Source organism: Natator depressus, chromosome 1 (assembly GCF_965152275.1).
Source record: "Natator depressus isolate rNatDep1 chromosome 1, rNatDep2.hap1, whole genome shotgun sequence".
Lineage (NCBI taxonomy): Eukaryota > Metazoa > Chordata > Testudines > Cheloniidae > Natator > Natator depressus.
In genome coordinates, this window is record NC_134234.1 from 241,488,077 (window position 1) to 241,513,870 (window position 25,794).

The 25,794-nt window shown below is 42.4% G+C and overlaps 1 protein-coding gene across 1 annotated transcript in view; it reads left to right on the forward strand.

Moving 5' to 3' along the window:
* ETFBKMT (electron transfer flavoprotein subunit beta lysine methyltransferase) overlaps nt 1-25,794 on the forward strand; it is a 45,084-nt gene that overhangs the window by 5,851 nt on the left and 13,439 nt on the right. Inside the window, 2 exon segments of the mRNA XM_074949533.1 lie at nt 21,746-21,913; nt 21,915-22,047. Of these exon segments, the coding sequence (XP_074805634.1) occupies nt 21,839-21,913; nt 21,915-22,047 (208 nt within the window). The 5' untranslated portion in view covers nt 21,746-21,838.

Consider the following 25,794-nt stretch of genomic DNA (forward strand, 5'->3'; position numbering starts at 1 on the left):
AGAAGTGTTTTATATTTTGCTGTGAAGGCAGTGAGGCTTATAGTCATTCTGACGTGTTCCAGGAATGAGTTTAGTCTGGTTTTCTCCCCATTTCCTTAATCCCCTTGTTTTAGTATTACATGATAGCTGAAAAATCTTAGGAAGGTCAATTGTTCGGTTCACCCACTTTGGATGATGGAATCTGAGGTTCAAAGACATTAGAGATTAAAATACCTACTGAAGGACCCATTATCCAGTAGTGATATGCCCCCCTCTTTACCCTTGCAGGACTGCTTCCTACACTGTATTTTCTAGAGTTTTATTGTGTCTAATTTATAATATTCAAAATGTCAGGCTTCCACAATGTGTCTTAGACAACCATTCCACCATCTAAACTATCTATTTGTAAGGAAGTTTCTCCCAATACTCAACATATAATTTATCTTTCTTCATTTCATCCCATTATTACTCATGGTCCTTGTACCATCATAAATATTCTCCCATCCTGGTGTTTATACCTTTCAATTATTTGTTGACCACTATGTCCCCTTTCAGTTTTCACTTAGAAAAAAAAGCTCTCTACATTTAGACATTTAAATCTTTCCTTATAAATCATCTCCTCCAACTGCCTAATAATTTGCTGTGCTTTTCTCTGTACTCCCTCAAATTTAGCAATCTCTCTCTGATAATGAAGTGTCTAGAACTGAACTCAGTATTGCAGGTGTGATAGCACCAGAGCCATATGCAGAGGGAGAAGTGGAGATGTGATTTGATGTTTCTGTGTAAGCAGCCGCAAATTACAGTGGCCTTTTTTAATGACCACAAGTTATATCTGCTCTCAGTGTCAAACTGTCTCTCAATGACAGGTTTCAGAGTAACAGCCGTGTTAGTCTGTATTCGCAAAAAGAAAAGGAGTACTTGTGGCACCTTAGAGACTAACCAGTTTATTTGAGCATAAGTGAGCTGTAGCTCACGAAAGCTTATGCTCAAATAAATTGGTTAGTCTCTAAGGTGCCACAAGTATCTCTCAATGGTGGGCATTCCAGCTCACCCTTTTTTGCTTTTAAGCTACTTACATTGATGTATTGTCAACAGATATTTTTTCTATAAACAGAAAAAAATTAAAATCTGCTCGTGTGCGCGTCATTTCTCTGGCTGCAGCATGGAGTTTACCAGGATTTTTGCCAGTTCTAAGTAGGATCAGCTAAGTGGCTTTTTATTTTCCCTACATCTCACCAAGAGCTAAGTTACTTTATGTAGTTTGGTTTGTTTATTAACTTACTTCTGTTTGACCATTCAGCTCTAGATCACATGCCTAGAGTTCACTCAGGCCCTCACTTTCATCCAAACCAAACTGTTTTTTATTGAGATAGTACTAATACTTGTTCCTTTGTTGCAGGCTTCTCTGCTGGAGATGAGTGTATGATATAGCATCCCTGAAAAGCAGTAAATACAAGATATTTAAAGCTATATGAATTAGATCCCTCCCAAAAGAAGTACTCAAAAGCTTTAACTTTTCAGTTCTGACTTTTCACTTATGTAAGGGACAATTCTGTAATGGTGTGTTTTAGCTATCTCCTACACAGTGCAATCATTTTTATTCAAATATACTACTCATATACACAGACATTTCAATCACACTAATAATAAATATAAAATTATAAAATAGAACCCTTTAGAATGTAACTATAAATATCCAACAAACCCATTCTCTTGACACACACAGGTTTCTGTCACCAGTACTCTTCCTGATCTACCCTTAGGGTCAGCCCTCCTTCACACCTTCCCTCCTGTTCTTGTAAGTATAGCTTCAACAGAACCAATAGAAGAGCCAGGTACTTCCTTCTGAGTTTCACCCGAGTATTCATTTCTTCTTTTAATAAAGAGGAAGCCCCAGGCCTCACATTGTCCCTTGCAAAACCACTCAATTCATCCTCAGTAACCCTAGCAGACCCAGCTGCCTCACAAGCACTTCACTGTGTCAAGTGTCTGTGAACTAGCAAGTAGTGACATGGCCCCCTCTGGGCAGGATTTTTCTTGTCCAAATCCCCCCATATAAGTTGTTCTTATCCAGTCTGATTCTCTCCAGACTCGTCTAGTTTGAGACACAGCAAGTTGCTTTCTTTCGTGATTTACTCGTTGTTCTTTACCCTGGCTCCTAGTAGGAGTCTGTAGGTTTTTTGGAAGATCTTTGATGAGGAAAATATTCAGTAGCAAGCACAGCTAGCAATGTGCAGGGTACTAATTATACCCAGACGCTTTTCCTTAGATCTTGTGACAATAGCTTTTTTCATGTCAGTGTCTGGCCTGGAGATTCAGTTTATGCCCAGCTTTTCTTGTCTGTATTCTTCCCTGGGCCTGGCTCTCCATTGCCTTGCACTATTTGTTGTCATTTACACCTGTGCACGGTGGCTGTACAACACGATCAAATCACTCGTAGCATTTTATCCCCACTTTGTATGGGCATAAATGACTACACAAAGGGAAAGGCAATAGAGAACCAGGCCCAGGGCAGAATATGGAACCCTCCCCCATCTAATCCACATCCCTATAGTGACAGCTCTGTCCCACTACCAGTTCTTCTCTTATTTGTGGGAAGTCAGAGGGGAAGATTTTGGCTGGGCAGGTTTACTCTTTTCTCCAGTTGGTTGTGTTTGCTTGCAATGGATAATTCTCAGCAGTTTCAAGTTATTACCATTTCTTGCTTTCATTACTCACACTTTCCTTAATCTCATAGCAAGTCTTACTTTTCAAAATCTGTCACTTTAAACTGGGTCAACTGCTAACACCGTTTTTCAGTTTTTCCTCTTAGGATTTGCCATAAAGAATCAGACTATTGCTTTATCAAGCCCTGCATCCTACTTCTGCCAGTGGCCAGTGCTTCAGAGAAAGGTTTTTAAAATGTTCTGTTGTAAGGATATATTGCACATACTTGTCAGTGACTCTGCTGTCTCACACTTCATTTGCTTCAGAATCCTTCAATGAAAGACATCTGTTCCCCGTGATATACTGCTCTTGAATCTCTCACATTGGTCCAGAATTTCTTGCATAGAATTTTCAGCATCTGCCAAGGCCACATTGATTTTCCATTTAAAGTCTTTATTATTTTTATCTAAATATTTAGATAGTGCCATAAGGGACGGGATGGAGGGACAGCACTAACAGAAAATAAGATGCAAATAAATGTGTATAAAGCTTGAAAGAACAGATTTTTAGATTTGACAATGAGAAAATTAAACAGATCACACTAGTGTAGGAGTCAACTGGAGAGCTAGCTGAAAGCAGTGGGTTGGTTTTAAGGAGGGATTTGAAGACAGAGTAAGATCATTCTAGGCACAGGGGGAAAGATGAAGAAAAACACAAAGGCAAAAGTGGGAGGAGACAAATTAAGTAGCAAGAGAAGAAGAGCTGGCAAAGTGCATGAAGCAAACATACTTTTTAAAAATAATAAATTGGAGACTTCAGTATGCTTTTGGAGTTTAAAACTGAATAAGCCAACTTGGTAGGCATAAACACACAACTAATAGATTTTCCTCTTGCACAAATTCACAATTACTGAGAAAGCAGATACTGCAGGCATATTTTCTGAACTAAATCAAATTATAATACCAATCAAGTGAGTGGCTTATCTTCAGTACCAGCCTCATATCTGTAAAAGATTAAACTTGAACAGAAACATAGTGCTTTTCTCTGGCATAATTATTCATTGAGCAATGGTACACATAATGCATTCAAAAATTATTACTGTTCTATCTGTGATTTACCATTGTCACCTCTTACATTATAATGATCTTACCAGAGTTTCTGTGGCTTTTTCCATGTATGACGAATTCATAAAAGTCAGTTCCAGTTTGAGCTCATTGCATTTTGTTTGTTTCAGACACATCCAGTAATATTTGCATGATATTCTTTAGCTGAGATTGCTGTTAGGATGATTTGTGCTACTGCAGTAGTACTTATAGGTTTTGTTTGTGCTGAGGATTAATGAAATCTGATATGTCTGCGCAGTGCGTTCTTGTCACTGCCTGGGGAGTGGGCCGTCCGGTTGAACACAGTGGACTCACGAGTGAAGCCACATGAGACCAATGGCCTTCTCCAATAGAGTTGGTGCCCAAATCATGGAGACCAAAGTGCTGTTCTAGGACAGGTAGAGTATTCATCCTATGCTCAGGTCATGGGAGATTTAAAGTCCTTTGCGACCACCGGTGAGACAAACCCTCTGCAAATATCCTGACTAGACAGACCACCAGCATTGTCACATACCAATGGAGACGTTATTCTGTGGGCATCAAGCAAAATCACCCACACAGTGGAGAGTCCGTCACTGTGTGACGGAGTCACTGACTTGCTGTGTGACCTTGGCCAAGTTGCTTAGGCCTGATTTTCAGAAGTATTGAGCACACTCAGCTCCCATAAATCAGGCCATTAAGCTCTTTGTTCTTACCCCTTCCGTAAAATGAAGATAACGATGCTCATCCACCTTTGAAACTGCTTTGAGATCTGCGGCTAAAGTGCCGTCTAAGTGCACTGCACAGTTATTAGTAAAGCGAATCCTGCGGCTGTCTTACCATGATGCAGACATTTCTTTTACTAGGCATCAAGTTAAACCAGGGGTAGACAACCTATGGCACGCGTGCCAAAGGCAGCACGCGAGCTGATTTTCAGCGGCACTCACATTGCCCGGGTCCTGGCCACCGGTCCGAGGGGCTCTGCATTTTCATTTAATTTTAAATGAAGCTTCTTAAACATTTTAAAAACCTTATTTACTTTACATACAACAATAGTTCAGTTATATATTATAGGCTTATAGAAAGAGATCTTCTAAAAATGTTACAATGTATTACTGGCACGCAAAACCTTAAATTAGAGTGAATAAATGAAGACTCAGCACACCACTTCTGAAAGGTTGCCGACCCCTGAGTTAAACCTTGGTGTTGGCAGACGCTGCTGAGTCATTTCAATGTGGGCCCTCAGGTGCACTTCAGCATTGCTGCCGGCCGATGAAGGTAAACTCGTGCTGGATTTAGGATGCGCTCAGGTTTGTTAGTTATGATACTGACTCTCCAGTGACTGTCTAGGCCGAAACTGATCACGTGTTTTCTGTTAGGAGTATACTGCCTATGGCATGTGTCTAGCATATACTACTGTCGGTGTAGGCGTGGAAACAGATAACCATTTACAGCTCTGACATCAAGGCCTCAGGACATTCCTAGCATTGATGTCACAGAATTGGTTTCGTGGGAAAGATCCAAAGCAGTAATGTGCCAGAAGTCTTGTGACACAGGAACAAAGACATGCATATTTTTTCAGATTGAAGTAATAGAGTATGGCAGTATCCCCACTATCCAAATGAGTATTCTAAGCCAAGCTTAAGTGCAGACTATTTATATTTGGCTGTGGACAACTAATGTTTAACATAATAAGGCCAGCCAATATGGATATCTGGGATTAAAAAAACAGAAAATTCATTCTAGCCTTCATGTATAGCTGAGCAAAGACACGGTGTTTCAACCTGGTTAAAACATGTTTTTTCCATGTTGCTATCCCCAAAGAGAGTTCCTATCCTGCATACACTGACTTTAGTGGGAGCAGCATTCAGCCGAATATTATCATGCAATTTGGACAAAATAAATCAGTGAGTCACACAGGAGTTCTCCTTAGGCACTTTTAAAAATTGACCACCTCAATGCCTTCTGTCTGGATGCAAATTGAACTGAAGTGTGATTTCAGCATTTGTGATCAGGCTTCCCACTGGTGCACTTTGATTTCAAGGAGAAGTGCCGGGCATCTACATTACAATGCAACACAGCACAGTTACAAAAGCACAAGAGGTTTGCTAAGCAGTCCCAGAATCTATAGCAAATACACAAAAATGAGATGAATGAAAGTTCTGAACAACATAGTGGAATGAATACTCAACATGGTATTTTTAATCAAATGGCAGAAGGCCATTGTTTATTCTTTGTTTCATAATTGGCCAACAGATATTCACATCACTGTAACAACACTGTTATAAACCTAGAGATAATCCTGGCAGATTAAAGATTTCTGGGGCCCCTACGTCCTATTCTGACTGTACTGTTATAGCTATTTGCTGTGTTGTTGTAGGCGTGTTAGTACCAGGATATTAGAGAGACAAGGGGGATGAGGTGATATCTTTTATTGAACCAACTTCTGTTGGTGAGAGAGACAAAAGGATTTCTAGGAAAAGCACTCAGACTGTCAGATTGTTCAGCATAGGCAGTTAACACATATTGTAAGACCTGAAGAAGAGCTCTTTGAAAGCTTGTCTCCCTCGCCAACAGAAAGTGGTGCAATAAAAGTTACCTCACCCACGTTGTCTCTCACATATTGTAAGTGAGCATTCAAAGTCAAGTGGCCTTTAACACCTCTGCAGTCACAGGACAGAAAAGGGAGGGAGAGGTTAGTGGGTTACAGATTGCTGTAAAAAGCCATACATTCAGTGTCTTTAGAAAGATCATGATTTTTAGTGTCTAGCAAAGTTAGAAGAAAGAAAAGGAGTACTTGTGGCACCTTAGAGACTAACCAATTTATTTGAGCATAAGCTTTCGTGAGCTACAGCTCACTTCATCGGATGCATACTGTGGAAAATACAGAAGATGTTTTTATACCTTCTTCTGTATCTTCCACAGTATGCATCCGATGAAGTGAGCTGTAGCTCACGAAAGCTTATGCTCAAATAAATTGGTTAGTCTCTAAGGTGCCACATGTACTCCTTTTCTTTTTGCGAATACAGACTAACACGGCTGTTACTCTGAAACCTAGCAAGTTAGGAATATAAACTCCCAGGCTCATCTTTTAAAGGGGCTGTAAAGGTTTCTTTGAGGACGAGGATTGAGAGGTCAGATATAGAGTGATCATGTTGTGGAAAGTATTTGCCCACAGGATTGGGTTTTTGGTTTTGGTTGGGTTTTTTTTGTGTGTCTTTTATAATTTTCTGGTGTGATGTCATTTGAGAGAATATTGATTGTCTGGTTTTACCCACATTGTTATTATTGGGGCATTTAGTGCACAGAATGAGGTATACCACATATTGTGGTAGGCATGTGTAGGACCCATGGATCTTGAAAGGTATCTTGGGGGACGGGGACAGCAGGGTACTGATTATGGTAGCAGTGGCGTTATGTCTGCAGGTTTTGCATCAGTTGTTATGGCAGGGTCTGCTGCTGCTTTGAGTTAGTGAGTCCTGATCTGTGGGAAACTTGCTTCTCATGACGAGCTTGGTGAGATTGGATGGTATTCTGAGGGAGGTTGTTAATGTTGTGTTGTTTCTGGAGGAAGTCAATTGTGTCCTGGAAGAAGTTGAATCTTTGTGCGATGAGTGGTTTGAGGATTTTTTTTTTTTTTTTTTTTGAGTCTTGAATGATATTCCTTCAGTAAGAGTGCTATGACCAGATATGATGAGTCATCATGGGTTCCTGTGTTTGTGCATCTTGGGAAGCAAGTAGAAGGTCCCTAGGATGGGTTCGTGCTGAGTATGTTAACAAGGTCAAGTGACAACTCTCCAACACCACCTTCTATAAAGAACTCAAAGAAGACCCTACACCACAATTCACCCAGGAATTTAAGAATATCATCAAATCCTTCCTGAAAAAACTCCCAAGACAAACTCTACAACCGCATCCCCCTTCTACTGTCAGAGCTATGGTTTGTTGGCCAATAGCCTAATAATTTAACATCCATCAGGTTAGCCATTCATATTCCATACCAGGACATCTGGATGCTCTTCGTAGGGGACTAGCCCGAAAATACCTGCTGGTTAGTGTTCTCTCCTAGAGTACTGTCAATTGCAATTCAAACTGCACTCCACTTTCTGTACTGGATTATTTAATTCATGCCCTGATTTCAGAATTGGGTTATCAATAGTCAGTGCTTTAGAGCTCAGACCTTCAAAAAAGGGATTGTGGCCGTGTCTGTACTACAGACTTTGGCTGACACAAGCTACAGCAGCGTATAGCCACCAAAGTTGCATATCACTTGGGCTTGTGCATACTTGGCTGCCTGCATCAGCACTGCATGTACTCATCATGAGCGCTTGCTGTATGCAGGGACATTCTTCCCCAACAGGCAGATTATCATTGGTGCCAGAATGATGGTTCCTTCCCCACTCTGAACTCTAGGGTACAGATGTGGGGACCCGCATGAAAGACCCCCCCTAAGCTTATTCTTACCAGCTTAGGTTAAAAACTTCCCCAAGGTACAACCTTTGCCTTGTCCTTGAACAGTGTGCTGCCACCACCAAGCGTTTTAAACAAAGAACAGGGAAAGAGACCACTTGGAGACGTCTTCCCCCCAAAAATATCCCCCCAAGCCCTACACACCCCTTTCCTGGGGAGGCTTGAGAATAATATCCTAACCAATTGGTTACAAAATGATCAAAGACCCAAACCCCTGGATCTTGGAACAATGGAAATATCAGTCAGGTTCTTAAAAGAAGGATTTTATTTAAAAAAGAAAGGTAAAAATCATCTCTGTAAAATCAGGAGGGAAAATACTTCACAGCGTATTCAGATTCAAAGCACAGAGGATTCCGCTCTGGGCAAAACCTTAAAGTTACAGAAAACAGGAATAAACCTCCCTCTTAACACAGGGAAAATTCACATAAAACAAAAAATAAACTAATCCGCCTTGCCTGGCTTACCTATACTGGTTGCAATATTGGAGACTTGGATTAGGATGGGTTGGAGAAGATGGATTTCTGTCTGGCCTCTGTCAGTCCCAAGAGAGAACAACCACATAAACAAAGAGCACAAACAAAAGCCTTCCCCTCACAAAGATTTGAAAGTATTTTGTCCCCTTATTGGTCCTTTGGGTCAGGTGCCAGCCAGGTTAGCTGAGCTTCTTAACCCTTCACAGGTAACAGGATGTTGCCTCTGGCCAGGAGGGATTTTATAGCATTGTATACAGAAAGGTGGTTACCCTTCCCTTTATATTTATGACAATTGGCGATGAGGAAATGCTAAACTCAGTCTACCCCTTCCTCCACTCTCTCATGAAGCTGTACATTGGCCATCTGGACAGCACCAAGGAAAGCTTCAGCTCTTGGCTCAGAAGGTGCAAAATGTATTATGCAGTACACAATATGCAGCTAAAACCATTGGGATGCTTTTCTCGCTGAGATCTAATCTAGTGAGTAAGCGATGTTAACAACACTTCACTGTACAAAAGCATATTCCAGAGTCATTCTGTCTGGAGATAGTGTCTACCTTGTGTAATTTAAATTACGTATTTTGGGTTTTTTCCCTGCTCTATCTATTCTGTTGCGCCTGCTGCAAAATATAAATACTGCTGGGCCTGGGGCTTTGCCTCCTGCCCTGAATTGGGTGGGGTCACTTGCTTTACATTTATGAAGATGGTTGGGTGTTTTCCTGATGCTATGAAGTCTGTGGTACTTGGTATGCATTTATAAGTACCGTTTGATTTCGTGGCTGCTGCTATGCATTCTGTAATATTTGTTGTGAACTAATAAAGATATCTGAGAGCAAAAATTCAGTGCACAAAATCAAAGTGCAAAGAAACGTGTACAAGGTCATACAAACTTCTAACATAACAATGTCATGACCTTCTAACGTTCCTATTGAAAAGTAAGTAAATATTGATGTCCAGTTGTGTAAACAAAAAGGTAGTCCAATGTAGTCTGTGGCTACACACACACCAATCTGTGGTTTTCACAGGTCCGTGTATGTGAAGCTCTGGTTTTCCTTGTTGCCCCTCTCCCACCGCAGCATGGAGGGTAGGGGAAGGATGCAGTCTGTGATGCTGTAGGTGATATAGAGAGCAGCAAGCATGGAGTTCTCCAAGGACTTCAACAGGTGGGCAGTCTAGGATTTTTGGACCTGTATGTCAGTCAGGGTCTGCAACATTTGAGTGTGCTGCCTAAGAGGACCCATTACGTCCTGGTGCATTTCCCCCTCCTGTGCTGCTGGGACTTTCAGGCCTTTCGCCTGTCCTTTCTGTTTTTCTCACTGGTTGTAGGAACTCCTAGAACTTCTCCTCCCTCATCCTCATCAGGAACAAGCATTCTGTGGGTGTGGAGGGGGCCCTCTGCAAGGCCACCATGCCAGAAGCTTCTGTTAAAAACAGACTTATCACTGGATTTATAGTCACAGCGGAAAGGGAAAAGTAAGTTACAAAATTCCCTGCCTGTACTCCCTTAAATACTTTAAACAAGAAATGCTTATTGACACTTCAGCTTTGGAGCACCTCGGCACAGCAACACACTCCAGCTCCAACCCTGGTAAACACAGCCTAGTGGGATTAGGTAGGGTTTTCTGTTGCATGAAGCTGTAAAATTCTGGCCCCTATTCCATGGCTACAAATATAGGGCAATAGCAGTGAATACTGGCACTATTGTTCACAGGCAGAGGTGATTTTGGCTGATCTCTCACTCCTGGGGGGTCACAAAAGCACAGAGCATCCAGTTGCTACTGGTGTACCAAAGCTGCCTGGGCCCATATGCCGCTAGCCTATTTTCTGCAGTGGTGCCAGCCAAACTCATCAGAGTGGCATGGGAAAGTGTCCTACCCTAAAAAAGGAGGCTGCCATCCCTAGAAACCTTCAGGAGAGGATTGCGGAGTATCTCCATGGAAGTTGAATGGAGATGTCTCAAGAGGATAAAAGGCACATCCCTGTTCACATAAACAAAGTGCTCCACATGCCCCTCTGCTTCCGTCACCTAGCCCAACAAGGGAATGAAAAGCAGATGCTGACTCTACCTCTTCCTGAGCTCAGGACATCAAAATGATGCAGATCATGTAACTGGACTTCCCTACTATGGGTCAATAATTTGCTTTGAATTTACTTCCTAACTTTTTAGTTTCTCACAATATACCAGTAAAGCAGTGTGGTTGATACCTTTGTCTTGTAAACTTGGGGATTGACCAGGCACCATCTTTAAATGCCAGGGGGAAGAAGGAAGGAAAAACAAATAAAACCTTGTAAGGAAAAATGCATGTACATAACTAAGCTCCTTTCCTTAACCAAGCTCCTTCATCAGCAGTTTCATCCATGCTCGATGGACTCGCTAGACTCCTGCAGAGTTTCAAACAGCTCCTGGTTTGTAACACAGTTGGAGTCCCCCACTGCATTTCCCCCTTCCTCCTCTTCCTCACTGTTCAGAGCAAGGAGCCTCGGTCTTGGTCTCCTTGTAGATATCCGCACTTGTCTGTGGGGTGTTGGTGGGGTTGCCGCCAAGTATGGTGTGCAGTTCACTGTAAAAGCGGCAGGTCTGCAGCTCAGCACCAGATTTCTTGTTGCCCTTTCTTGCCGTGTGATATCACTGGCAAAATTCCTTTGCTTTCATGTGGCACTGCTGCTGAGCTCTGTCGTACCCCATTTCCTGCATCCCCTGTGCAATCTGCTCATAAATGTCCTTGTTTCTACAGCTGGTCTATAGCTGTGCCTGCACTGACTCTTTTTCCCCACAGGCTCAGGAGATCCAGTACTTTCTGTCTGCTCCAGGCAGGAGCATGTTTGGTGCATGGAGCCAGCATAGTTGGCTGGGCAGTTGCACACAACCAGGCTCAACTACTAGGAGTACTTGCTAAGGTGGGCAATCAGGAAAAGGCATTACAAAAACATGTAGGGGTGGGAGGGGCTTCTAGTTACTGTGACCCTAGGCACTGGAGTTTAAAACTGTGAGCAGAGCTGTCACTGTCATGGGACTGGGGCATTGTGGGACAATGGCTGAAGAACTCTTAGGGTCAACATAGGTCATGCAGTGTCTACATTTACACTGTGTAGACCAAAGTAAGTTGACCATGGCTCTACGCTGTTCAGGGAGAGGGTTTTCCCGTGTTGCTGTAACAGGACTCTTGTATTGGCTGGAGACAAATTTAAGTTTAGACATATGCAGGCATAGGTCAAAACAAGGCAACTTACATTGACCTAACTTTGTAGTGTAGACCAAGCCTATGACTTTGTAGTGTAGCCCAAGCAGGCCAATCTGCAAGGTTTACACCCAGCAGGAGACAGCTAGTGCATCCTCTCCCAAACCAATTGCTAAGAATTCCTTAAACCACGAATGAAGGTTGAGGTTGAACAAGTCCAAACCAGTCTTTGACAAATGCATGCCTTTGGGATGAAAGAGCTTGAGATACTCTAACATAATGTTCTTATGGCCCAGAACCTTCCACCCATGCTCAAATGCAAATAGCTTCATTTCCCAGCAGCCACTGGATTTCTGGCATGTGGCTGTACTTGCTAGGGAAGAAGGCTTGAGCATACCAGTACAGCCGTTGAGACACTCCCACTGCATCCTTCTCAAGGGATGCTCATTCCAGTTCCTTGCTGGTTTTCACTGACAGGCACACTCATTGTAGCCTGGACGGATGCAGTGCAACCTCACATGGTGCACCAGCAACATCTAATATTCCCAGTGCATACATCGGAAGATGTAGAGTGTGAATTCAAATCCTCCACTGAGAGCCCTGCTTCCTTTCAGTTGCTTGTTTTTATGTCCAGAAAACAATACTGTGACTACATATCCATACTTGAACTGGAGGGTTTCTTCTGGGATGACAGTTTCTGGAACATTTGAGGCACATACATAAGATATGATGCTTAGGTCAGATGTCCTCTAGGTGAACATCAGCTTTCAGCAGTCTGAAAAGCACTTCCTATTAGCTTGGATATGGGACATGTGCATCATTGAAACGGGCTAATAAGGCTGAACCCAAACCCTATGAACCCTTTTGCACAAAGATGTGTATGGAGTCTTCCACACTGCTTCAGGCTCCGTTCTGCCTCCTGAGCCAGCTGGAGGTAACTGTTCTGCCTGGAAATGGGAGACAGAATCAACAATATTTTAAAACTTGCTAAGCACAAGCTATGCCTGGAAATCTGTAACACAAAGGCCTAGAAAGCATTCCTTACTACAGGCTCATTGACAGGTATACCACTGAATATGGATCCTTTGTGGTTGTGGCCTGTTCTTGCAGACAAGGTGCTGGTATAGGCCAGTTTGTGGCCCCATTCATATGTGGCCCAGGGAACCTATAGTCTGTGGATAGTTAGTGCCAGGCTGTGCTCCGTGTGAGCACCCCTTGGTGACAGACCATGGAGTAGAGGAGATTGAAAGATAGTGAAGTTTTTATGGCTAAATTTCACAACATTTCAGCCAGATGTAAACTGGAAGCCAGGTGGCAAGTCCACGGCTGGAGGCCAAGTTGGAGGTGCTCCAATGTCAGTGAGATGTTCCTTTCCCGTGGAGACCCAACTTTCACCAAGTTGCAGAGGCTCTCCCTTCCTCAGGGGCCTCCTAAGGGGCACAGCTCCCCTTGTAGAAGCAGTGTGGACAGATCATGCCGCTGAAGCATTGGTGTGGCTGCAGCCACAGCATTGTACTGTACTATTTACACAGAAGCCGTTGCACTAGCCACCTCCTGTCACTCAGTTTGAGCTGCAAGGCCTCCTTCTTTCCCCAGGCTCTTCTCCCCCGTTCCCTGGCCCAGCTCCAGAGCCCCCCTCCACTTCATCTGTTGCTGCTCCAGCTGGAGCTGCTTTGTTTAGGGCACTGGTGTTCATCTGGTGAGGGCGGGGGGAGTTGCAGCTTCTCCATTCACCCAACCAGCTGCTTTCTGCAGACTGCTGTGACACTAAATGTCCCTGCAACTCCTGGATGCATAGGCATCCAGTCAGAGGTGAAAGTAAGCTGGTCCGGTATGGTGTACCAGCAAAAGCCGGTATACAACCGACCGTACTGGCAGGGGGCAGCTTCCCCAGGCCGGCAATTTAAAAGGGCCCTGGGATTTAAAGGCCCTGCCTCTTCAGGTTGAGGCCCCGCCCCTTTGCTCAGGACCCCGATCCTGCGTACCAGTAAGTCCTTTAAATTACTTTCACCCCTGCATCCAGTCTGAGCCTGATGGAAGGGGACCCTTTGCAAATGACCCAGGAGACCAAGATGGAGTCAGTGGAGGACTGACTGGGAAATCCATACAACTAGGATAGGTACATTCAGGGGAAGCCAGATGGCAACCTAGCGCTCACTCTCCTAGTGAAATCTCTCAGCATAGTAGTATAAGTAGCTATGTGGCATGGAAGTGGCTAAGCCTCAGTCTGCAGCTGCTTCCTTGACAGCCACAGCCCCATGCTGCAGCTGAGAGCACTTTGAATCCACAGCTGCAGGAAATTCATGTAGGAGTGGTTGGAGTATGTTTTGCAGCCTCTTTTAAAGGACACAGGCCCCACCTTGTCTGGGTGACCAGGGATGTGCTTGCTGGCTGCCTGGATTGATCATTTTCTGTGGTCTCTTCTCTCCATGGTCAGCCCAAGGGGAGGCAAAAATCATGCCGGCGAGTTGCCACGAGTTTCAATGGGACTGTGAATAAAATGGTCTAAAGCCCCTATGGGATTTAGGAACCTAAGTTCCATTTTAAAAAGTGACTTCAGTGCTTAAGAGCCTAAATATCATTGACTGTAAGTGAGATGTAGGCTCCTCAGTGCCTTAGAGCTGGTCTACCTGGTGCAGGAATGATCACTACAGGTAAATTCTTATGCACAGCAACATGTTGTGCACTAATTGGCCGATGTAGACCCTGCTAGTGCCCACTGAGGGTACAGCTACACTGCAAAAAACAACGCCACGGAAGTATCTCCAAGCCTAGTTCTACAGAGCTGGGCTGGTGGGATTCACGCTACAGTGCTAAAAATAGCCATGTAGACATTCCCATTTGGGCTGGAGCTTGGGTTCTGAAACCCACCCGCTACCAGGCTTCTGAGACCTGATCTGGAACATGTACACAGCTATTTTTAGCACTGAGCCACTAACCCCAAGAGAGCTGGGCTCTGAGACACTGCCACAGGTGGGGTTTTTTAGCAGTGTAGTCATATCCTAAAAGTTCCCTCCCTCCCTGCTGCTTCAGACTTTCAGGCAAATGTTCATAATCTACTAGAAAAAACAGACTCCAATGAGAGACTGCTGAATTGGAATTAATTTGCAAACTGGATACAATTAACTTAGGCTTGAATAGAGACTGGGAGTGGATGGGTCATTACACAAAGTAAAACTATTTCCCCATGTTTATTCCCTCCCCCCCACACTGTTCCTCAGACGCTCTTGTCAACTGTTGGAAATGGCCCACCTTGATTATCACTACAAAAGGAGCTCTCCTGCTGGTAATAGCTCACCTTAAGTGATCACTCTCATTACAGTGTGTATGATAACACCCATTGTTTCATGTTCTCTGTGTATATAAATCTCCCCACTGTCTTTTCCACTGAATGCATCCGATGAAGTGAGCTGTAGCTCATGAAAGTTTATGCTCAAATAAATTTGTTAGTCTCTAAGGTGCCACAAGGACTCCTTTACTTTTTAGAACTCATTTGTTATTTTCTTGGGGGAGGGGGGTATGAAGCATACTGACAACACACAAAGCTTTTGTGAAATGAAACACAAATTAAATGAATCGTGTTGTGTGGTTCACTATGTCAGTATATTAATTCCTCAAAAACACAGAAAGACACATTGTCTAAAGTGTGGAATTTGCAATTTTGTAAGTAAAATGAAAGAAAACATAAGACTCTAGTCCTAGTCTACCCCCTGATCTTTTGTATTTGCCTTTAGCTACCAGTATAGTTTTGCAAATTTACGGCTTTTTTAGCATCTAAACAACTATGAAGTTTGAACTGATCCTAATATGCTAAAAACGCAATCGACTTATTCAGAGCTGTCTGGATGAGAGTGCAAGTCTGTTAAAAATTGGCAACATTCTGAATTCAAATTTCCTGACCCCTGTGATTTTACTCCCATCATTTTTTACTATTTTGATGCAATAAACTGTGATAACCTTCTTTGCAAACATAGCTTTGAGATACAAAACTGGAACTTCAGTTTTAAATTCTAAAAGAGAAGGAATGAACTATTCCATCCTTATGGTGGTTCCATTTCTTTGTTGTTAATTAGCTTGAGCTAGATTTCCTCATCAGGCAGTAATCCAACAAATCCCTCTGAAACCGCCTTCAATTGCTTTTGTAAATTTAGTGTCTCTTGGTACCGTCCCTTGGTGTACAAAGTTTGTGCTATGTTTTGCTCAAAGTCCTCCTCATCCTTAGTGCAAATTTCAGCATAGTTACATTAGTTGAATACAAATACAGTGTCAGCTGTGATCAGCAGAGACCCTCAAGATGAAATCTCAGTTTAAGTGAGAAGGGGCTGATAATGAGGGCCTATCAGTTTTGAAACCTGCTCCTTATCTTGGTCCCAAATAACTCAGGACTAATGTCTTTCAGCATGACCTGACAGTCTAATCAGTTTATTTGATCTTTTGGAGTGGGACAGATTTAATAGGGGATGATGTTTATGCGTTAGGGAAGTTTTATTGGAGATCATCAGCTGGTTAGTTTATGATTTTTATATATTTTTTAAAAATTATGTGCTAGAGTGTTTGATGTTTTATTTATATCACATCAGAAGCCTAAATTTATAAATGTAGAGACACAGTCTTTCTGGGAGTTCTGGACAGTATTGTGAAGCTGTGTCATCAATCCTCTTTTTCCTCAGTCAACCAATCACAGAGATGATGGTGACTGTGGAAGAATTTTTGAATTCCCACAATGTGTTATTGAAGCGTGCGTGTTAGATGTTAAAACATTTCACCAAGGTTCAAATAGAAGCTTAGCGGCCTCATGTCAGAAGTTTAGGATGATTGTACCTGAGAAGTTGTCTCATTCTTTTTGTTTTATTCTTGTTGTTTAAGCAAATGGGCAAGACCTCCTTGTCAAATTTCTTTCTGCATTGTCAGGCAGCATCTTCAACAGTTTGGACGCAAAATGCCGCAGTTTCATTTCAGCTGTAAAATGAATAGTATCGTGTAGGAATGCATTATTCCTTATAAGGATGCTTTTAGGAATTTTTAGATCATATCTCGTGAGTAGCTAATCCCCTTGCTTTAATGTGAATGTTGGATCTTTTAACTTGCCACGTCTAGTAACAGACCTGCAAGATGAAATCTGCCTGTACAAGTACATCCACAGTGAAGTGCCTCAATCGTAAATTGCTCATTTTGTGCTTCACTGCACAGTAGACAGAGGTGAGGTGCAGTAAGGACATGCCACATTCTGCCAAAATATCCAAAAGGATCATCCATGTTTAAATGAAACTCCTAGCTCTGTAAGAAGCTTTGACATCAGAGGACACTTTAATTGTACTAAACCAACTGATCACTAGATGGCCTCATAACCTAAGAGATTGGGGCAGATCTAGGTTTAGGACATTGTGCGATTACCAGCCTTACTTTTAAAAACTTTGGGATTTATAGTTGTCACTTCAGAGGACAAGCAAGACTCCCTTTAAAAGGCTGTTTGCTAAATGTCATACTGAGTGTCAGAAGGATTCTAGAACAAGAGACTTGTGCTTTTGTACTCAGCAACTCAGTTTATGATAAAGAGTGCTTGTGGCACCTTAGAGACTAACCAATTTATCTGAGCATGAGCTTTCGTGAGCAGCTCACGAAAGCTCATGCTCAAATAAATTGGTTAGTCTCTAAGGTGCCACAAGTACTCCTTTTCTTTTTGCGAATACAGACTAACACGGCTGTTACTCTGAAATCAGTTTATCATAGTATCATAGAATATCAGGGTTGGAAGGGACCTCAGGAGGTCATCTAGTCCAACCCCCTGCTCAAAGCAGGACCAATCCCCAATTTTTGCCCTGATCCCTAAATGACCGCCTCAAGGATTGAACTCACAACCCTGGGTTTAGCAAGCCAATGCTCAAACCACTGAGCTATCCCAGGCTGTCAGTTGAGACTCCCAAAGCATATCACCAGGGAGCTTCACGAGGCATGCACATGTGTGAAGGGAGGTAGAAAAAGGCAGGTCACAGCCTCAAGTGAGCCCTGATGTGCTGCAGCACCACCACTCCTTCCATTCTCCTCTGGGGGGGTTGCTGATCAGCCACACAAGGAGGCAGCACCAAATTCAGCCAGCAGGGGGAACAAGAGACAAGAGTCCAACTTTCACCCTAGGGTTGCACAGGAGGGGATTGGTAAATGGAAGCTGCCGCTCCACCACATGGCTGGACTGACTGGGGAAGGAAGAGAGGAGGCCTGCTGCCTGTTAGTAACTGAGATGTGGGCAGTTGGGCCTTGTGGGTAGAGCAGGAGTCAGTAGCCAGGAATGGGAGCCTAGAGTCAGAACTGGAGTAAGAAATCAGGAGTTAGAGCAAGGTTACCTGGAGTGAAGCAGGGCTAGTCACACAGGCAAGATCACAGACATGGGTAAATGCTATGAGCAGCTGCCAGCTTGCTACTGGGCTGAAAAGCTGATCTGCTGACTCTTCCAAGCAGTCAGGGGGTGTAGCCAATCAGGCAGCCTACTGCAAGCCAGCTGTGCCTATTAGGATGCCTGGAGACTGGCTCTGCTGCAGACCCTGATTCCTGACACCACCCTCTTCCCAGTCTCAAAGCGCAAAGGCAGTGCTGGGAGAGAGATTGGGGAGGACAGAGCAGATCTCAGGAGAAGACAGATGAGGGGATTTTAGGAGAAATTGGTGTTGGGGCAGAGGAAATCCGTTGGGAGAGAAACACACAGGTGGGGAAGGGAAACACACAGGTGGAGGAGACGGAGTTTGAGAGCAGAGGGGAATCTGTGAGAGGGAAAAAGAAAAGGAGTACTTGTGGCACCTTAGAGACTAACAAATTTATTAGAGCATAAGCTTTCGTGAGCTACAGCTCACTTCATCGGATGCATTCAGTGGAAAATGGGGAAGCATACTATAAATTTGCTTGAGGGACAGATACAGTATCTGTTTGCAAGGGGAGGGAATGGTCCCAGTAAATCCCTTTGAAAGGGGCTGCTGTTACATTAAGGCTGGGAAACCCTGATCTAGACTGAGTTAACTTTATTTCACAGAGGCTCTATGAGTGAGTAAAGAAAAAAAAAACAACTAAACTTCACTATTGTTAAAAATAGGTACAAGGTGTAAATCCATTTCCCATCTGGTTTTCTTTTATTTACATTTTTAAATTTAGGGTTAGTTTACCCCAGTTTGCAAGAGTTTTTACAAAATCTTTTTTTTTTTTTTTAAGTTAGAAGTTTCATCTCACATCTGTATGACAGATGGTCAGATTTTTAAGAAAATGATACTATATTTTACTGAATTTGGTGCTGATGAGTTTGAGTTTTATGAATATAGATATCTTATAAAACACAAGAACATAGTAATAGTAGCAAAAATAAATACAATATCCTGAAACAATGATATTTCATATGCATTAATTTAGGTTACACTTTCCACTCCACTTTGATGGAATTTAGATGGATAACTCCTATTACACGCAATGACATTAGTGTGGTTAAAGCCTGTATCAGCCATTGAAGATTCAGGCCCTGATCTTGTAAAAATTTATCCACATGCTTAATTTGATGCACTGTGGTTGAAATCCTCGCCCCCCCCCTTAAGTCAATGGCAAAACCCCCATTAACTTTGATGAGGCCAGGTTTTCACCCTGTGAGTAGTTCTGTTGTAGTGAGTGCAGGATCGGAGGTTTAGCGCTTTACTTCTTAGAAGCCAATATTCACATAGCAAAACAATCTCAAAATAATATGGTTTTCAGTTACCAAATTCTATCTTTGTTTTTATCTAACATACTGAATTTCTTCCAAATAACAGATAACTAATAATTGATGTTTTTTTCCCTACAGGAACATATCAACTATAAATTGGATCACACTAATTATTTTTGTTTCATTTTGTTCTTTACTTTCAAATGCAGAACTAAAAACCAATTAGAACACTGGTGTGGGAAATGCTTGTTATCAGTAAGTATGAAGGGCCATTGAATTATAAGATTTTCAGTCTCAAAAAAACAACAAAAGATGGGTACCCTAGACATTGCACCATTGTGCTAGGACATGAGGACGCGAAAATGAAACTGACTAGTTTACGTTCACTGTCCTGGTTGAGCGAAACACAAAGAGTGAAAAGTAAATTAGACTGCAAGGATTGTTTCTGATTTTGACAGGTTTCAGAGTAGCAGCCATGTTAGTCTGTATCCGCAAAAAGAAAAGGAGTACTTGTGGCACATTAGAGACTAACCAATTTATTTGAGCATAAGCTTTCATGAGCTACAGCTCACTTCATCGGATGCATGCAGTGGAAAATACAGTGGGGAGATTTTATATACCCAGAGAACATGAAACAATGGGTGTTACCATACAGACTATAACAAGAGTGATCAGATAAGGTGAGCTATTACCAGCAGGAGAGCTGGGGAGGCGAGGGGGGGGACCTTTTGTAGTGATAATCAAGGTGGGCCATTTCCAGCAGTTGACAAGAACGTGTGAGGAACAGTGGGGTGGGAGAATAAACGTGGGGAAATAGTTTTACTTTGTGTAATGACCCACCCACTCCCAGTCTTTATTCAAGCCTGAGTTAATTGTATCCAGTTTGCAAATTAATTGCAATTCAGCAGTCTCTCATTGGAGTCTGGTTTTGAAATTTTTTTTTTGGTTTGTTTTTTTGGTTTGTTTTTTTTTAAGAATTGCCACTTTTAGGTCTGTAATCGAGTGACCAAACAGATTGAAGTGTTCTCCGACTGGTTTGAATGGTATAATTCTTGACGTCTGATTCGTGTCCATTTATTCTTTTACATAGATACTGTCCAGTTTGGCCAATGTACATGGCAGAGAGGCATTGCTGGCACATGATGGCATATATCACACTGGTAGATGTGCAGGTGAACGAGCCTCTGATAGTGTGGCTGATGCGATTAGGCCCTATAATGGTGTCCCCTGAAGAGATATGTTGACACAGTTGGCAACGGGCTTTGTTTCAAGGATAGGTTCCTGGGTTAGTGTTTTTGTTATGTGGTGTGTGGTTGCTGGTGAGTATTTGCTTCAGGTTGGGGGGCTGTCTGTAAGCAAGGACTGGCCTGTCTCCCAAGATCTGTGAGAGCGATGGGTCGTCCTTCAGGATAGATTTTAGATCCTTAATGATGCATTGGAGAGGTTTTAGTTGGGGGCTAAAAGTGATGGCTAGTGGCGTTCTGTTATTTTCTTTGTTGGGCCTGTCCTGTAGTAGGTAACTTCTGGGTACTCTTCTGGCTCTGTCAATCTGTTTCTTCACTTCAGCAGGTGGGTATTGTCGTTGTAAGAACGCTTGTTCAACAAAGAAACTTCAAAACCAGACTCCAGTGAGAGACTGCTGAATTGGAATTAATTTGCAAACTGGATACAATTAACTTAGGCTTGAATAGAGACTGGGAGTGGATGGGTCATTACACAAAGTAAAACTATTTCCCCATGTTTATTCCCTCCCCCCCACTGTTCCTCACACGTTCTTGTCAACTGCTGGAAATGGCCCACCTTGATTATCACTACAAAAGGTCCCCCCCCCGCCCTCCTCCCCCCCCCCCCCCGGCTCTCCTGCTGGTAATAGCTCACCTTACCCGATCACTCTTGTGACAGTCTGTATGGTAACACCCATTGTTTCATGTTCTCTGTGTATATAAAATCTCCCCACTGTATTTTCCACTGCATGCATCCGATGAAGTGAGCTGTAGCTCACGAAAGCTTATGCTCAAATAAATTTGTTAGTCTCTAAGGTGCCACAAGTACTCCTTTTCTTATTACTGATTTTGTAATCTCAGTTGCTCTCTTTCACATCAGGAAGAACATCTGGCTTTTTTAAAAAATGCAATTTTTAGACAGACTATTCCTATATATAATCCCAATCTAACCTCACCAAGAATCACAGAACTTTAGAGATGGCAAGAGGCCTGTCTGATCTGTCTCCCTGCCATTGCAGGATTTTTCCTTTACACAGACATCTCAAGGCAGATCCAGCAGCAGTTCTACTATATCAAACACTGCCCCCTTTAAGGGATGTAAGGGGAAAATCATGCACGTGGCTTCCAGAGCAGAGCACGAGCCTGATGATCTCACCGTGCTGGTGCACGTGAAACAGGAAACAGAAAGCCAGGCAAATGCTATTTGCTAACCACAGCAACAACACAAGTTGCAAAAAAACAACAACAACAACAAAATGGAGAAGGACAGATTCACTGGGCAGACGGACTCCAGGTTTAAACTGTCACAGTAATAACAAAGGTAGGCTTTTAAAAAACGTTAAAAGTTAAAATCTTTTCTGCACTAGCGTTAGCACAGTGTTTCCTAAGGAGGACTGCTTTTACTAGCTCAGTCCCTGCTCCCCTGGCCCACGAAGACAGGGGTGGAACTGTTAGAAGACTGTACAAAGCTCTGCTGAGCAGCAGGCTCGCTGCTCTCGAAGCCGTGAGTCTTTTAAGAGAGGCTGGGAAGAGAGGTACATGGTCAGTGATACAGACCTGGCAAGTCTCAATCTTTTGGATTAATTTTAAGGCAGTTTTAAGAATCCCTTATTTTTGGATTAATTTTATCCGAAGAACACAATTAATTTGAAATCTAATCTATTAAAAAAAAGGTCGTGCTATTTGAGTCCTTCTGTCAGCATATGTGGTTTTACACTCACATTTCTTATATTTAAAAACAGATTTTTTTCCCTCTCCTGTTGCTGTAGGAGAAACCCATACAACTCGGAAAACTGACTAAACGGGAAATCATGAAATTGACCATAAAACAAAGTGCTGTCAAATGCACTGTACAAACCAACTGAAGAAAAAAAAAAGTCCTCTCTTTTTGATAGATTCGAAGATTTTAAGGACAGAAGTGACCATTAGATCATCTAGTGAGTCTGACCATCTGTACAACACAGACCCAGAATTTCACATAGTTGTGTAATGTCTCTCAGCTTCCTAGATTCATAGAATTTAGAGCCGGAAGGGACCATATTGTCATGTAGTCTGACCTCCAGCATATGAGCCATTAACTCTCACCCAGCTACCCTTATCCTGAGCCCAATAACTTGTGTCTGTCTCAAGCTTAAGTTATGTTTGACTAAAGAATATCTTCCAAAAGGGCATCCAGTCTTGGTCTGAAGACATCAAGATATGGAGGATACACCACTTCCATTGGTAGTTAGTTCCAGTGATTAATCACACACACTATTCAAAATTTGTGTCTAATTTCTCATTTGAATCTGCCTGGCTTCAGCTTCCAGCCATGGGTTCTTGTTATGTCTTTCTCCGCTTGATTTAAAGAGCCCTTTGGTACCTGGTATTTTCTCCCCATGAAGGTATTTATACACAGTAATCAACTCACTTCTCAATCTTCTTTTTGATCTTCTTAACGGGTTGGGATATTTAAGTCTCTAGCCCCCAAATCATTTTTGCAGCTCTTTTTGGAATCTTCTTCAATTTTGTTACCTTCTTTTTTAAATGTGAACACTGGACATGTACACAGTATGTGTCTTACTTATGCTGTATTCAGAAGTAAAATCACGTTCCTACTTCTGACTACTTCCTTGTCTATACCGAGGTAAAATTACCTCCCTATATCTCAGTAGTGGCCAGTGTTGCCAATTCCCATGATTTTGTCATGGGTCTCATGATAATTGTTTTCCTTAAAGCCCCAGCTTCTGGATTCAGGTGGATATGTGATGATTTCAGCCTTCATTTTTAAAGAAAAAGGACGTTTCTAGTCCTCGTGGCTATGGAGAAAGCTTCAAAATGTGACCCTAGTACACTGCATCCTAAAGGCTCAAAAAGCAGAAGGCAAATAAAAAGAACATCAAATGTATTATTTTTACATTTTTATTTTTAAAAAATATTTTCATTATTTTAAAGCCAATCTCATGATTTTTGGTGAGCCTGACTCATATTTGACGATTTGGGGTTGGCAATACTGGCACTCCCCTATGTATACATGCAAGGATTGCATTAGCTGTTTTTAACCACAGCTTCTCATTCATGTTCAGTGGCTTGTCCACTACTAGCCTACAATGATCCTTTTCAGAGTTACTGCTTTCCAGGACACAGTCCCCCATTCTGTAGGCATTGCTGGCATTCCTTGTTCCTAGATGCATAACTTTGCATCTGACTGTATTAAAGCATATTTTATCCCAGGTTATCAAGTGATCCAGATGGCTCTGTATAATTGTCATGTTGTCATCATTTAGTGCTCCACTAATTTTTGTGTCATCTGCAAATTTTATCAGCAGTGATTTTATATTTAATTCCAGATCATCGAGCAAAGTGTTGAATAGCATTGGGCCTACTACCGATTCCTATGAAACCTCACTAGCAACATCCCATTCCATAATGATTCCCCATTGACAATTACTTTTTGAGAATTGTCAGTTAGCCAGTGCTTAATTCCTTTAGTGTGTGCTCTGTGGATATTGTTTAGTGCTCTTTCTTAATCAGAATGTCATGCAGTACTAAGCAAATGCTATACAAAAGTATAAGTATATTATACCTATATAGTTACCTTTATCATCCAGACATAATCTTCTTAAAAAATAAAATCAGTTAATTTGATAAGACCTATTTTCCATAAAACCATGTTAACTGGTGCTGATTATATTCCTGTCCTTTAATTCTTTATCGGTTGTATACTGGATCAGCTTTCCCATTATTTTGCCTGGTGTTGATGTCAGACTAACTAGCCTATAGTTACCAGGTCATCCCACTTGTAATAATATGAGCTGTAAGTTGCAATACTGTGTGTATAACATATTTTAGGAGTCTGGGTTTTAAGTTAACAATGTCCCTTTAATGATTAAACTTTTGGCCTGTGTTACACTGATGGTTTTAAAATTAAGAGATTTTAAATGTCTCGCTCATTCAGATTGTTCCCACAGTTTGACAGCCCACTCAGTGCAAGATTTTAAGCAACATTTACATGGAAATCCACAGGAGATTCAATAATAGAGCTCTTTCTTGAATGGAAAATAAGGTGCGTTGTTCCTACACCTGGAAAAAAAATTAGAGGTAAGAAAGACTTTATATTTCCATCTACTTCAAAGGCAGCAAGAATTTTCAGCAGAGGTGTGAGCTAAGTGATAATAGCGTAGTCATTGCTCTCCTTAGTGTCCTGATTTGATTTTGACCGGAGGTTAAAAAAGCTTAAGGCATGAATTAAGATGCACTCAGGGCCCAGTCTTGCACTCCAGTGGCATCCCTGGGCACAGTTAGCGTTCTGGGTGTAGCAGAAATGGGTAATCATGCCCTATGTGTACATTTTGGGTCAATTAATGCCTGTTCTACGCCTGCCAGGGACTTCCTCTACATTGTGGAAATTCCATAGGGGACAGTAAGGCAGCTTTTTGGCCCCTTTTTGCTGGCAGAGCTGGTGTAAGGTGGTTGTGGGGCATCAATGAATTGGGGCCACAGCCTCTTTTTTAGGGTCCTCCTCCCAATGAGTAGTTCATATCTGTCCCACTTGGGGGCAGTGTGAAACTGACTGGAGTCATGAGAGTGTTGCTGCTACCGCACCGTGTTTTGATTGGCAGCAGTGAAGCTGCCCAGTGTTGTTCATTGTACTCTGCTGCTGCTTGGTAAAGCTACGAGCCTCAGCGCAGGTGCTGAAGCCCTCCCTTTGCAGACCGCACTACAGTGGTTTACATTCAGCTCACATATGGCTATCTCCACAACCCTATGGGTTGGAACCTGCTCTTGTTTTAGTGAAAGCTTAAAGTCCCCAGAAATTGATGGTTTAATGCCCCCCCACTTGCCAGGGAATGCTTCTTACTCACCCCTGGAGAGTAGATTAGTTAAGTACTGCACTATAAATATCTTAACAAAATTCAGAGCAGCCATTGGACCTTTCATTAGCATTTCTATAGCCACTTTAAAGTTCATGCCACATATAACAACAACGTGGGCTCTCTGCCATGCCTGTGCATAATTGCATAGATTGAACATTCACTGAAAAGCAATAGGTGTGAACATCCTGCTGTGTTTATCTGTGGGGAGTAGG